The 16,593-nt window shown below is 36.6% G+C and overlaps 1 protein-coding gene across 1 annotated transcript in view; it reads right to left on the reverse strand.

The window, feature by feature from the left end:
- Window positions 1-16,593, reverse strand: part of NSUN3 (NOP2/Sun RNA methyltransferase 3) — a 54,817-nt gene that overhangs the window by 30,332 nt on the left and 7,892 nt on the right. The window contains exons 3-5 of the mRNA XM_046001539.1: window positions 11,857-12,200; window positions 1,412-1,566; window positions 535-656 (exon numbers count right to left, since the gene is read on the reverse strand). Coding sequence (XP_045857495.1) covers window positions 535-656; window positions 1,412-1,566; window positions 11,857-12,200 — 621 coding nt within the window. The remainder of the gene's footprint in view (window positions 1-534; window positions 657-1,411; window positions 1,567-11,856; window positions 12,201-16,593) is intronic.

A 16,593-nucleotide genomic window follows, 5' to 3' on the forward strand; every position in this document is an offset into this window, starting at 1 on the left:
TATCCCCAAAAGCCTCTATTTGGAAGACAACCAAGTATCTCTTCATGGTCACATGCTTCTAGAAAATTCTTCAAGGGAAGGTTAAGTGTCAACAATAAACGGCAACTCTCTAGGAGGTTGACTCATCCAGAACAATGTATCCATTACCAAAAAAAAATACATCCTGGTCCAAAGCTACTATTACAGGGGGCTGTTCAGGTTGTGGTGAAAGAATAGTGTGCTGACCCCTAGGTTTGAGATGGTCCTGATATGCAAACAACTTTAAACCACAATAAAATCATATGTGGCCTTTTAAAAACAATGCATAGCAATACTACATTTCATTGAGGGGGTGAGGGAAGGGGCAGTGGCATCTTACAGCATGAGAGCTGGAAGGAAAACTGTTAAGAATTTTCTGAATACAGCCTTTGGAGGAATAATTACCAACACCTACACAGGAAACACTCCATTTGGGGAATCCTCTGTGTCATGATTTCTCATGCCAAGTTAAATTACATTAGAAACCAGAATAGCTTTTGTATTAAAAGCCCTCACCTTAAGAGTTCTAGCTGCAGAATGGGCAAATTCTTCCTCTGGCTTATCCTCCAGGTTGCCTTCTGAGAATCAGAAGAGAACAACCAACTTCGATCATTTGAACAGGGAGCATCAACTAACACCTAGAGAAAAAAAGGATATATAATGCACACATGTATTGAGAATATAGTCAAAATACATGGAGAAGCTATGTAAAATATGACAAAGAACAGCTAATAAAGACATTTCTTTTAAAACCAAAAATATACCACGGTAAATTCTTCATTACATTTCTTCACTAATACTTTACAGGAAAATTTCTCATGTCCTTTCAGTGTTTGTTTGTTTTGGGTTTTTTTTTGGTTTTTTTTTGGTGGGGATGGGGAATAGGAGGACTAAAAGTCTACTAATATCTACTTGTATTTCATATTCTTGATGGCTATAGCAAAAACTTTTACAAGTTACTTGTTTTAAACAGACACTACTATATTTCTGAATTCTCAGCATTTGTTTTTGAGAACTAATATTTCAATTTTGGTTTGCTGAAATGTTCTTCTTCAACTGTCGTACTCTGATATGAAATGTTACCAAATTAAAGCAATATAGCGTACATGTTTGTGCACTGACCCAAATAACATCTGATCTTTTCCTGAGTATCTCTGAGGCACCAGGAAATAAAAACATTCAATAATCCCCAACCCCAATGTTACCGCTTCCTTTGAACCATGCTGACCATCAAATGAAAACTGCTTCCTTGTTCACTTTATCAAAATTTCCCAGAGTACTGAGAAATTGTATCAGGCTATGTCGGGAAGCAGATGGAAAACAACAACAACAAAGCAAAATAACAGTGGTATCACTGGGAGCGCATCGGTTTGTCACAATGTAATAACTGTACCTTGTCAAACATTTCAGGCTGGGCATCTCCCAATTCTCTGCCATCCAATTCAGACACTTTAATTACATTTATCAAAGGATGTGGGATGAAAGATTCTAATGTCTGCCTCAGCCACCTCAATCTCAGACTATCATGTTCATTACAGTGAAGATAACCTAAATACAAAGGATTAAAACGTTTTAAAATGAATGCAATGGAACTGTTACATGTTTACTTTTGATCAAATAAATTTCAGAAAGATATCAATTCATCATAATTATGCAGATACAGGGCACAGAGGTAAATACTATGATCGTCTAAGGTTTTAAAAACAGCAATATACACACATACAAAACATTCACAATAGTCCTGTCAACACAGCCTGTTACAAGCTCTGACCATTTACTCATTCAAATTTAATTATGGATTCCTAAAGATATGCTATACAATCAATACCTCAAATACAGTTCTCCCTAAAGCTCTTAAGAGTAAATGATATATTCTGTTATATATCCATATATTTATATCCAAATATATGTCTTCCCAGGACAGAAGACTTCCATTTTAAATAAAAGTTATGCAATATATGGAAGAAAGCATGTAAAGAGCTACTAGCTCTATGGTAAGACACAGGCTCAAATTATGAAGTATCAGATTCTGGGGAAGTTACTCAGCTCTCCTTGAGAGTCTGATTCCCGAATTGAGGGTTGCTGAAGGGAACAGAGGTGGGGGATGGAGTAAAAAGGTGGTGGACATTAAAGAGGGTACATGATATAATGAGTACTGGGTGTTGATGAATCACTGAACTCCACCTCTGTAACTGATAATACACTATATGTTAACTGAATTTAAATTTAAAAAATGTTCATGACCTCATTAAAAAAAGTCTCAGTTCCCTTATATGTAAAATGGGGACTGTACTAGTGAAAGGATTCAGAACATGCCTCTCCAAAATATGCCATTTTGGCATGTTGATTATTTTGAGTTAAAGGCACTTGAATAACAGCATAGCAGGAAGGGCATTTTTACCTCCCTTTTACTTCCTAAAAGGAAATGAAATCCCATGTGAAAAATACTCTCTCTGTATCAGAAGGGAAGAAATATTCTTATCACCAGAGTTGGGGCCTCTGGGCCAATAGAAATCTGTATAGATCTTGCTAAAAATCCTTCCTGTCTTCTCCCCGCAATGTTTTCCAAAACTGGCACTCTGTGTTCAACCTACTACATAAGCACTTATGATTAGCCACTTTTGTGATCTTCCATTTTCCTACGGCAACACCCATGTTCATGTAAAATTTTATTAAATAAAATTTGTATGCCTTACTTCTACTAACCTTTTTTGCCAGTACCAATGAAAAACCGTAGAGGACGGAGGAGAAACTTTATCTCCCCTACACTGGCTACCTTAAAAAGTGGTTGTTAAGTTTAAATGTGGTATTTTAATGCTATATTGCTTCTCAGTACAAAGACACCTAGCAAAATGGTTCATTGCCTAATGAAAGTTATTTTGTCTTTCCTTTATTTAAATATATGTGTATATATTTATATATACTTATATGTATTTATAAATTATATAATATATAAATATAAGTACATTTTCGGGGGACGCCTGTGTGGCTCACTTGGTTAAGCTACGGCCTTCGGCTCAGGTCATGATCCCAGGGTCCTGGGATGGAGTCCTACATCGGGCTCCTTGCTCAATGGGGAGCCTGCTTCTCTCTCTGCCTCTGCCTGTCATTCTGCCTGCTTGTGCTCTTTCTCTCTGACAAATAAATAAATAACATCTTTAATAAATAAATAAATACAAGCACATTTTTGAGTGCACAGAAGTATAAAGCACATCAAAAATTACCTCAAACCCAGTGTTCAGATAGCCATTTAATAATCATACCATCATATCACATCCCTTTGTGTATATACCCATATAAAACTGATATAAGCAGAATTATATAATGTTTTCATACTGTCATTTATTTCACCTTATTCTTCATCTACCCTCTCCACCAACTGCCCAACTACCCCATCTAAAGGAACTTATATTATTAACCCACACATTTATATATGACTTCTCCACATATGCCAATACTTTAAAAAAAACACTACCAAGTTAACTGGTAGAAATATAATTTTTAAGGCTGCTAAATAGTATATGAAATAGATATATCATCCTTTATTTATCCATTACCAATCATTGGGCATTCACACTGTTGTCACTAGTAAAATTTAATAAACAAAAAAATTAAAAATAACATTCAATAAACATCCTTCTACAGTCGTCCTCTTTCAAAATTTTTATTTTGATGAGACAGTTCCAGAGGTATGGATAGGTTAGGGTAGGGGAATTTTTACTTTTAGTAAATATCACCCTATCCCTCCACCAAACTCCCCCAAGAAGTGTTAATTGGATGTGATGTTGTAGTATAATTTTTTCATTTTCTATTTGCCATTTGGTTTTGCTTTTCTATAAATGCCTATCCTTTTTTTTTTTTTTTTTAAGATTTTATTTATTTATTTGACAGAGAGAGAGATCACAAGTAGGCAGAGAGGCAGGCAGAGAGAGGGGGGGAAGCAGGCTCCCTGCTGAGCAGAGAGCCTGACGAGGGGCTCGATCCCAGGACTCTGGGATCATGACCTGAGCTGAAGGCAGAGGCTTAACCCACTGAGCCACCGAGGTACCCCTGTAAATGCCTATTCTTATCCTTTGCTTTTTTCCCCCCTGTTCTACTATTTATATTTTTCTTACTAATAGGTAAAACATATTTTCATTATACAGATATCATTCCTTTATCTGCCATCCGATCTGCAAATGTTTCTTACACTGTCTTCTGAATTTACCTTTTTTAATTCTTAAGTTTCATAATTTTTTAATAGTCAATCACATCACTTTTATAATTTCTAGGTTTTTCTGGTCTTATTTAAGGTAGTCTTTCAACCATTAGATTTTCAGGTCTGATTCAGCTCAACATTTATGCAGGCCATGTTCAGCATCATTCTACAAAGGACAGAAACCACAGCTTGCTAAGAGGGCAGGGTGAGACATTGCTCTTTCACGAAGACCTTGTACTTTGGTAAGCTGGTAATTTAGGTGCAAGAAGATAAGATTCACATTGGTGTTGGAGCTATCCTGGCTTAAAAGCTTCATGTGCCACAGGAGACAACATTTCTTCTAACAACTCCAGAGGCACAGCCTCCAGGATCCCCATGAGGGATGCCCAGTTACAAGAGGACTGTCCAGTAACAAGAATCAATGCACTCAGAGAGACCCAATCAGGGAATCCTATCGGGTCTCTGGGACTTTTTTATTCTTTCTCCCAGGGCACATGCTATTACCCATCAGGGTCTTTTTTTTTTTTTTTTTATCATGAATAATACTGCCTGGAAACATAGTGACAATCTGTTAGGTTACCAGGGAAACAAAGCTAGAAAACTACATGAAGGTGAAATTCTAATGTAGAGGGGGAAATATTTTTGTAAACCCTTTGCTCAAATACATATATGTATAAATATATAAATATATATACATCTACATCTCTCTATATGTGTATCTATACATAGGTTGTTCTGATTGTCACACCATGATTAAAAACATTTAATGATTTCCCATCATCCATTAAAGTTCAAACTACTGATTTATTTCAAGGTCTGTGATAATGAGACCTTAAGACAACCTTTTAATTTTAACCTCCCACTGTTTTACCAACATACTCTGTGCTCCACCAAATTTGACTGACTTGTCCACTTCTCATACATACTTCGAACCTCTTCCATAGTACTTAACCATATTTTGCCTCATGAGTGGTGTCTGCTTGCACTGCTTACTCTTTCTACTACCACCACACCGCAATTTCCATATGGAAAGTGCTCAGGAGATGGCATCAATTTTGTTAGTGGGGAGAAAGTAGTAAGAAATCGCCTTAAAGCTGCATTTAAAATGCATTTATTTATACTGCATTTATACTCTTTTTAAATTTAGTTTACACGTTTATTTCAGGGGCTTCTGGAGGATTTGCTAATGTAGGTTATGGACAGTTGTCTAAAAGCCTGAAATCACTAGAAAATGACTGAAGGCAAAAGTTAATGTTATGGAGGGGCTACAACCACAGGGAAACTAGAGTGAAAGAAAAAAGAAGTAAATCATATAAAGACAGAGCATAAATATAAAAGGGTTTGTAATCAAGGGGGCTACAGCACTGGTCAATCTCTCAAGATATGTCCATAGTCTGAAATTGATGAGCCTTAGAAGAAACTATGGGGTTTAGTGGAGTAAGGAGGGAGAACAATTAATCTGCTGTCACCTTCCTGTCTTCTGCCTCTCATTGGTTAAAGTCCATTCCAAGAGTTGGTAACTCCCACACACTTCAGATTTATGCTATCTGGTCCCTACAGACAAGCCAGAGTCCCAAGGCCAGTTACAGCAACCACTCAGGTGTGGAGATTTTTGCTTATCGCTGGCAGCCATCTGGAGGCTGCTCAATTTGTGACGGCAGTAACACTATCAGCATAAAACTGCAGGAATAGCATGGATCTTTTCTAGGGTTTCTCTAGTCTGGAAATAATTCAAGGGTCTCAAGCCTTTAAGTAAGGAATGGGAGTAAAGGTGAAGTCAAAGACATCTGTGGTGGAGCATAAACTGGGGCCAAGAGACCTCCCCAAAGTCACACCTGATCCCCATCAGATACTAGGAAAGACCCATGTCTTAATTATTTTTCACTCACTTCTCCCTTTTTCTGGTTTAAATATTATATTCCATTGCTATTATTTTACTGGTGAACATAAAAATTTTAACATGCATGCTTATGTAAAAAAAAATACAAAGTTAGTCAACCTGTTTTTCCTAAAAGATATAATAATCTTTTAATTCTCCCTCTCAAACTAGATGCTGTTACCATATATTTGGGTTTTATTTGGGCTTACATTCTTTAACTACACAAAATATTAGCATCATTGTCTTCTCTAGTCAATGACTTTTAGATTTTACCTATATATTGCACATCTTTTTTATTCTTCATTTCTTCTTGTTACACCTTATCATCCATCTACAATGGCTTTCCTTTTTCCTGAAGCACATCTTTCAGAATCATTGGTGTCAAACTTATACTCTCTGTCTAAAAAAAAAAAATGTCATTTCACTTTTGTTCTTCAGGGATATTTTGGTGAATATATTTCTGGATTTATAGTCTTTTCTCAGGACATTGAAAACATCGTTCCTCTGAATGCTAGTTTCCATTGTTACTCTCAAAGGTCAATTCTCGGTCTGTTGTCTTTTGAAGGTAAACTATCTGTCCTCTCTGGCTGCTATTAAGATCTCTTTTTCAGTGTTCTGCAACTTCACTATAATGGTCCTCACTGGCTTAGTTGTGCTTACACAATTTCAGAGGTTATTTCCATTCCTCATCCATTATCAAAGTTGAAAACAGTTTCCTTTTTCAGTCCCTTGGGATAGGACAATTTCTTCTTAGTTTACCTTACACGGAGGGTATACTAATTTGGAATCTCAGCTTTCTGTAAGTTAACCTCCTAGCAGATGCTCTCTTGGGCAAGCTCTGGCTTTGTCTTTTATTACCATATTTTCATGAAGCAATGAATATCAACATTCAAGTTTTTCAGGTTAAGCAAATGCTCATAAGTGAAAAGCTAGCTTTGATGCTCAATTGATCTTCTGGGTTCCCATTATCTCTTAGATTTTGGTCACTGAATATTTGGAGATCACCAATACATTTAAAAAGATTCTGTTTTTAATATTATATGCTACATTTGTTAGTTGTTTTCAGCAGGAGTTGTTTTCAGCAGGAGTTGTTTAGAAGACCTAGTCTGTCATTTTGTAAGAATCCAAAGTCTTAGTTACTTCTGCATCTTTCACATCTCCATACCTACCATCCAAAGCCTTGCACACATAGTGTGCGCTCACTAATGTGGCTGAGTTGATCTGAAACATGGCATCATAAGAATATTTAAACTACTAAAAGTGAAAATCAAGTTGCTTTTCATTAAATTACAACTTTGGTCAAGATTCTTAATTCAACATTTTAAAAGAACTCTCCTACTTAAAATATAGCTTTATGTTATATTGTTTGTCCTAGATGTAGATTTTATTTGAAATTGTCCTAGATTGGTTAAACTTTTTAAAACATGTAATATAAGACATCACAACTCAAGTTTCATATATACACTAAGACTTACTACATTGAAACAGAATTAACTTCATGTTTAAATTGTCAAAAATAAGCCAAATCTTGGTATTTTATTCATCTAAGCAGGAAAGGGGGTGGATTTAAAAAAAAGAAATATTTGATACATTATATGTTTATAAAAAAAAAAATTGGAAGGGGAGGCGAACCATAAGAGACTATGGACTCTGAAAAACAACCTGAGGGTTTTGAAGGGTTAGGGGTGGGAGGTTGGGGGAACAGGTGGTAGGTAATAGGGAGGGCACGTTTTGCATGGAGCACTGGGTGTTGTGCAAAAACAATGAATACTGTTACGCTGAAAAAATAAATAAATTAAAAAAAAAAAAAAGATTTGAGTAAGTCAATGAGGCTTTACATCGGTTTAAGGCAGCCTTTGGTCCATGGAAAGAAACTGTGTTGGTAGTTTCATTTATTAATTTACTCTGATGCAACTAACTTGGAAAAAAAAAACAGTTATGCCTATTTTCAGTTCTGTTAATTATTCCTTGGAGCCATAGCCATAATCATGATTATCTGAGGAATTATATGTCACTCTCAATGTAAAAACTGGAATAATGGTATTGTCCATATATTAGAAGTGATATGAAAGCTAATGGTAAGATTCTTTGGGATATCTGGAAGCAATGTTACAACTTCACAACAAATTTAACAACACATTTGTTAGAACATGTTTGAAAATGGATTAAAATACACTTGAGAATACAACCACTTCAAGATTCTGGTTTACTAAGTACCTGTTATAGACTGGGCAGGGTGCTAGTGGCTGCAGACACAAAGGTAAGTGCAAACCTCCCCTATTCTCAAGAAGCTGTCTAACGGAAGTTGCTAGAAAAGTCAGCAGCTGAGTAACATTAGGAGACCTCAAAACAGAGTCAAGTGCACATTCCTGAAAACCCGAGTTGAGATCCCACCTCTGCTACTTACCTAGGGCAATTTAGATTAACTTCTCTTTGTTTTGATTTCATCTTTAAAGTGGGCATAATAATGCCCAACTAATGGTGCTGCAGGGTTAAAAAAGATCTATACACCATGATACTCACACTGTGTTCCTCAGAGCCCTAGGACTTCAGAAACATGTATATATAGAAATACAGCGTAAGACAATGGAAGCAAAGACTACTAAAAAATGTTTGAAAACACAGATTTACACAATGTGATTACTACAGTCCCTGGCACATATTAGGTTATTCTGAAATGTTTTTATTACTACCAAAATAAAAAGTACATCTAATACAGGGAGTTCTGGAAGGCTTTCTAGGAAAGTTGATTCCTGAGTGAAAACTTGAAGAATGGGGGGTGGGGGGGAGTCAGCAGGGGAGGAGATGGGGAGGAAAGTACTACCCATAGGGTATGCAAAAGGTCTGGAGGCCTAAAGGAGCAGGAAGCAGGATAAAAGCAATTCAGTAAAACAAGGAGTCTTTCTAATCCTTTCTACCACCAAAGGCTAACTAGATGTCAAGAATGTATCAGGGACAGCAAAGAAAATTTCATGAATAGAGCCCTCAGCAAGAAAGGTGAACAAACCACTCCACCAAGCTGGGTCATTCTTGCTTTGTTAATGCCTTCCTATTTAGAATCAGAATTGTTTTCTCTTCTTCTGTCAAGACAAGGACATAACAAAGGCCGTATTGACAAAAACAAAAATAAAAACAAAATGGATAATCTGTCACGGTGTCAACAGGTGGGAGCAGCTGGACCAAAAGAGAAATAAACTAGTTTAATCATCCTAAAATATGAGCTTTTTAATCATTCAAAACTGTGAGCCTCTTGGCCCAGAATAAAGGCCAGTAGGGATCTAAAGAAATTTGTTGTATAAATGCACATTTAGTTGCAGCCATCATTTTAGGTTTTGTTTTTAAAAGCTTATTTTAGTATTGCTTCCACATTCCAAATTCAAGCAGTGTAGCTAACCTAATTTGGGCTTTGAGCATCAGCATGAAGACATCTGTACTTCTTACCAAACCATTATCATCAGTCCTACTTAGATGAAAAGCTTCTTTACTTGGAACAGTGCCTATAGTTCATTGCCCTTGATATAAGAACAGTAAGATTCTTCTCCAATTCAAATTCCTAGGATATATCAGTTTGCATTTGTATTCCTAATCAAATCAGCTTCCCTATCATAAGCATGTGAAATACAGCCTACTAATAAGGATAATTTAGGATTAAAATGCTCTCTTTAACATGGTACCCAAATTTGATATTTCTCTTCCATTTTTTTACAATACTAAAAATTCTCTATTCAAAATTGATAACAGACAAAATAAGAATACTGCCAAAGAACACAAAAAGAATGAAAGTAAAAATACTCCTGATCACGATTCCATAAATCTTCAGCTCAAATTATAAAAATATACAAAATTACCTCTTTTGTTCTGATTCCTTACATTAAAAAATACAGCAAGCTTCAATAACAGAGTTTTAATAACAACTCTAAAACACACAGTATGTTTCCTCCTAAATACATAGTTAACTGATATATTTGTTCCAACGCCTAATACTACTGGATTCACAGTTGTCATAAAAGTTTATGAAATCTATTTCAACAGGGAGTGCTCTCAAAGGAAGATACAAATTAGCAGTCTTCAAACTGGGCTTTGCATGCCCTAGGGATACTAACAACTTTCTAAGGGATAATAAGCAAAGTTGGATAGTTTTAAAAGAATCAATGTTCAGATCAACTTCCTAAAGCACACCTCAGTCAGAGCATCTCCTTTCACAATGACACTTCACCAACCTTATAACTGAGAAGCATGCTTCCACTCATCCAGAATCTTTTTACAGCAAACTGTACCAGGGTATAGAAATTTACAAAGGACCAAACAAAGACAATTAAACACATGGGTACCTTGGCTAAAAAAGTGAATGAATTAAACAACTAGGCAAAGTAGCCTTTAGTAACTGAGATGGTTTGTAACCCTTTCCCTTCAACAAAATCAAAAGCTGGTGCTTACTTAGCAGATCATTAAAATAATGCTTGAAGAAAAATATTTATGGACATTTGGGGTCATAATTCAGGATTTAAAGAGCTTGGTGAAACTACTATAACATAATTCCCACCATTTCCATCACAATCTATAATAAAAAACAGCATCTGCATTTATAAAAACCATCAGACAAAAATCAGACATAACTGATGCTGAACCCTATCTTACCAAGGGATAAGTTATACTTATCCAGGGAAATCTGAAGTAATTTTTTAAAAAGTCCTATTATCTAATTAGGAAAATAATTTATGCTATTGCTTGACTCACTCCTTTTAACAAATATAAAAATGTACATTTACATACATTTCACCATTTTTATACTAATAATGGTAAAGATCTGTTACTTCCAAAAAACTTTTCAAAGTCTTTTAGAATCCCTGCATTGTGCAGGGAATCCTGGGCGGCTCAGTCAGTTAAATGTCTCTGGCTCAGGTCATGATCCCAGGGTCCTGGGGTCAAGCCCCACCCTGGGCTCCCTCCTCAGCAGGGAGCCTGTTTCTCCCTTTGCCTGCTGCTCCCCGTCCTTATGCTCTTTCTCTCTCTGTCAAATAAATAAAATCTTAAAAAAAAAAAAAAAAAAAGGAATTGCATTGTCTAATATCATACCCATTTGCTACATGTGGCTATGAGCACTTAAAAGGCAGCTAGTCCAAACTGAAATGTGCCGTATAATACACACTCATTTTGAAGACTTTGTAAGAAAATAAGAACGCAAAATGTCTCTTTAATAACTTTTATTTTGATTACATGTTGAAATATTTTGGATGTACTGGGTCACAATGTTATTACTAAAATTAAACTCAACCTTTTCTACTTTTTTTAACGAGTACTTAGAAATTTTATATTTTAAATTTTATATGCACTTCACATTATATTTCTATTAGACAAAACTGCCTTATAACCTTATGGTCTAATGATACAAAAAATGACTTTAAATGTGCATATTTTGTTGCCTAGAAGTATGATGAAATATCATACAAGACTCTCAAGTATAAAAGTCAACAATAAAATAAAGTCTTTGTTATTGGCTTATCAGGATTCATCTTACCTAACAGATTTATGTTTACAAAATGTGATTGTTTTGTTCAAAATTACCTGCAAGTGCATAGCCAAAAATTTTAAAAAATTACATTGATTCCTCAGCTAAAACTTCCATTCTACATACTGTCCTGGTTTTCAGATTTTCAAAGTCTGCAAACTCAATCTTACACTTCTTCCCATATACTTTGAAAGTACTTTAAAATACATGGGTATTTAAAAGTTGTCAATTACTGAAAGAAAAGCACACTACCTGGATAAGCACACTGCAGCAGAGCTATCGATTTGCCTCCAGGCGCAGCACAGAGATCCAGAACCTTCTCGCCATCCCTTAATTCCAGAGCCAATACTGGGAGAAGAGAGGCAGCATTCAGGAGATAATATTTTTTTAGATTTCCAATTTGGTGTCTTTCTGAAGGCATCCTATCTGGAGTTCTGCTAAGGTAACACCTCATTGATTTAGGATAGTAGGGTAAAGATCCTTGAAAGAGTGTGTGATAGCCCTTTAAATGTAAATCTTTTTCCAGTTCAAAGGAATAATTGAATCGGTTAAGAAGGATAGCATACTGCCAGCATGATGGTGATATTAGTATATCCCTAGAAACAGAAAAAGAAAAACAAAATAGTATTAATATTACATATACAAACACAATTTTATATTACTAATCAAGTGAACGGGGTCCTAGTTTCACACTTACCTGTGATTTTTTTTTCAGAGTCAAGATAAGTATCACTGACTTTGGCCTTTTGCCATAGGTTCCAGTATGGTTCAACCTACCAGTCATGATCCTGACTTTATTTAAAACTTTGGTATTTTATTCATCATGGGTTTTCTTTCTTTTTAATCAACTGTACCCATTAAAGTGTTACTTGATTATTGAGTTTAAAGGGTCCCTTAAATTCTGCACCAAAGAGGAATGCCTTACCTGCCTCAGCCTAGTACCTTCCTGCAGAACATCTTGCCAAAAACACATGGCCTGTCTTTTCATACCTCTGAATACATCAAAATAGATTGTCAATCATTCTTTGCACAAGAGTTTTTCATAAAGACAAAATTTAAAACCTGAGACTGTTACTATTGGAGGGGAAAGTACTATCATTAAAGGGCATTTAGAAGAGTGAGTGTTAAAATCTTCCTCTCAGGAAAAAAAAGTATGGAAAACTACAGTGAACTCTACAGTAAGAGAGTTAGTGAGGCAATCAGTGGTTCAGATGATACAAAACCAAGGATGGTTTAAAAAATCACTTATGGATTGACAGTACCACCCACCCACCACCCTCCCGCCTTCACCAGAAGATTCTCTTTCCTAATTTTTTATTTAGTCCAACAGTTAAGAGCTCTTAACAGTCACAAGCCCACATCAACTGACATATGATACAGCAGGAATATTTAATTTATTTACAAGCTGACCTTTCTAGCTGAGTTATTTGGGAGCCTCATTAACCATGGTCAATTAAATAAATTCCAGCTGCTACTCACCCTGGAGTTGACTATGTGAGAAATGGCTGGATTGAAATGTAACACCTGTGGCTGGAACTGTGCCAGGTGAATTTCCACTGGGGGCTAATATGTGAAACTGCTTTCTCCTTTACTGCCTCTTACTATGATGGTCCACCATCATAGGAGCCGAGTTTGTCTGTTTCAGGAATTCTGGAAGAGGACAACCTCTTTTTTTAAGAATGTACTTTGCCAACTTTAGCATGCATCAAGTGTCTATAAGAGACTGCTAAGCCCTACTCCAGGATTTTCTGATATAGTAGGTTGGAAGCAGGAACTGAGAATTAGCATTTCTAGCAAGTTCTCCAGTGATAATGGTTCTGCTAATCCTCAGAACCACACTTTGGGAACCACGGCATTAAAATGGACCCAAAGGGAAGATCTACAAATGTCACAATTATAACTTTTATTTCAGTCCATCCTAATCTTACCCTCGAAACAGGACGAAAATTTACCCAGGGTTCTGACTCATGTAACAGAGAAGTAATAGTAAGAAATATAATTTAATTCATACAGATTGGAGTGGCTTGTCCCGTTAGCTAACAATGGTAGGGTACTTTCAATTGGTTAATATCTGACAGAGCAAATGTTTTTTTTTTTTTTCTTCAGAATTTCCAAAGCTATTTTAGAATGTTTATTCTTTCAGATGAACTTTAGAATCACTTGGGTCAGTTAAAATAATTTATAAAATATTTGTGTAGATAGATAGACATCTTGGCTAGGATTATATTAAATACAGTAAATTTGGGGAGAATTAGCATCCTTATTGTATTTAGTCTTTCCAATCCTGACTACAATGTTTCTCCATTTAGTCACATTTTCTTTCTGATCCCTTAGTACAGGTTACTATTCTTGCGTATTTCCTTTTAACCTTATTGTATATAAAAGGATTGTTAGTTTAGGAACACTATTTTTGTGTATTATACAATATGTTAAATCTTGAATGATAAGGAGGAATACCATAGGACAAAATGAGAAGGGAAGTTGAAGGACAAAGGCAATAGCACAGGCAGACATATGAAGGAGGACAGTGCATTTGGGTAATTAAACGTAATCTGGGGCACCTGGGTGGCTTAGTCGGTTAAGCATCTGCCTTCCACTCAGGTTATAATCTCAGGTCCTGGAATTAAGCCCCGCATTGAGCTCCCTACTTGGCAGGAAGCCTGCTTCTCCCTCTCCCACTTCCCCTGCTTGTGTTCCCTTTCTTGCTGTCTCTGTGTCAAATAAATAAAATCTTAAAAAAAAAAAAAAGTAATCTGGTGTGGCTCGTGGCAGATTATATGGGTCAAGTATAATGTGATAAAGTTCACTGAAGGACTCTAGGGGAGAAAGCTTCATTGGATTTATAAACATATACTTATTGGGGCCCCTGGGTGGCTCAGTCAGTTAAGTATCTGACTCTTGGTTTCAACTCAGGTCATGATCTCAGGGTCCTAAGATCGAGCCCCACGTGGGAAGCTGCTAAAGCTTCTCTCTCCCTCTTCCTCTACCCTTGCTTTCTCTCAAATAAATAATCTTAAAAAAAAAAATATATATATATATATATACACACACACACACACACACACACAACACATACATACACATACTTCTGGCAGAGTGAGTCAGCAATCTTCAGAAATTATTCTCATTCTTTAACAACTTTCGGATGAAATAAGACCTTGTTTTAAAAAAATTTTCTGACTCCTCCTAACTGGTACACAACCTTACTGAAGTCCTTGCACTTCCTGGAATTAGTTTTCTTTAGCCTTTACCAGTCTCAGGATAAACTGTTCCCTCTGCCTATAATGACCTTTCCTCTGACCTACAATGGCCCACCTAAAACCTGGCTGACTCCCCTACTCTCTGCTGAGGGGTGAGTTTAGGCTTTATCTCCTCAGAGAAACCTTTCTACCTACAACCTAATCCACCCACCCTACCTCACCCTAATAATAAAAATTACTAATCATAAGTTTATAATATGTGGGGCTCCTGGGTGGCTCAGTGGGTTAAAGCCTCTGCCTTCAGCTCAGGTCATGATCCCAGGGTCCTGTGATTGAGCCCCACATTGGGCTCTCTGCTCAGCGGGAAGCCTGCTTCTCCCTCTGCCTGCCTCTCTGCCTGCCTCTCTGCCTACTTGTGATCTCTGTCTGTCAGATAAATAAATAAAATGTTTTAAAAAAATAAATAAATGAATAAAGTAAGTTTACAATATGCATTTTTCATACTTAGCTTATTTAACCATCACTACCGCGAAGGACAGCTATTACCCCCATATTAGAAGTTAGCTAACTGAAGCTTCCCAAAGTCTGGCAACTCACCCAAGGTTCTATCACTATTAAGCAGAAGTACCTGATTCAAAATCTGGCTGACTTTAAAGTCTAACAAAGTGTGAGACCTTTGTACTGTAGCACTAGGAGCAGACCATAGAGAGAGACAGAATTTTCACCCCAACCCTGGACTAGCATCAGTGCCCTGGCCTCCCACTGCTCCTAACAATCGGAATAGCCTGATACATGCTGCCTGGAGCACCTGCAATGGGACCACTTGATGAAGGGACTGCTCAGGATGGTGCTTCCTACCCCTGAGAAAGCAAAACTGCATATTAATGTGGGTCTCAGCACCAAACCCAACCCCCCAACTACCAGTGACCTCCCCTCTTCCAAGCACATGCGCACAAAGACACACACACACTCACACTCCAGTGCACTGGTAGGATGATGCCCCTGGGCCTCCCAGGCCAGTGGTTACTAAAGTCCAAAGCTCTAACTGGACAGACACATAGCCCAGCAGATAATACAGGGAGTGTACATTAAAGGACTTAAGAAAACACTCACCAGGCACCACACTCCAGCACTCCTCTCAAGACTTATGAGGAGTCTGAAGCTGTTCCACTTACTGGTCTTCAATGATAAGTTCAAGTACCTCAGCAGCCAGGAGAACTGGGACCCACAAAACCAGTAATCTACAGATGTCTGCTCGTACCTCCACGGGTATCATTTTGAAAAAACTATGTACCCTCTGGCACGTCTTAAGTTGACATCAAAATCTTCACCATAGACTTAAAAACTTAATTTCCAGCATACTATAAAAATTGACATTTTCAAATATAAATTATACCACTTTTTAAAATGCATCCAGTGGAACCTAAATACCAGAGTGATTTTGAAACCCATCATTGTCCATTTAAAAATTCATGGACTGAATCTTCTTGAACAGGTGAAAATTTTAGTTCCTTTTTCTATTTACATACTATTTCCCCCACATAACTTTATTTTAATACATTTTTGTGCTTGAAATCTTTTATTACCCTATCATACTTCTCTGCCATAAACAACACACACATATATATACACTAAATCTGTTTTCACTGTGGCCTAAATCTCTTAGTGTTAAAATGGTAACTTCTGGATTCAGTTATCAGTAAAATTTTTACTATAAGATTGATCAAAATACTTATTATAGATTTGATAATAAACATAAAAAGGAAGTGTTAGGAAATGGATCTCAATG

This window comes from Meles meles, chromosome 4, assembly GCF_922984935.1.
Source record: "Meles meles chromosome 4, mMelMel3.1 paternal haplotype, whole genome shotgun sequence".
NCBI lineage: Eukaryota > Metazoa > Chordata > Mammalia > Carnivora > Mustelidae > Meles > Meles meles.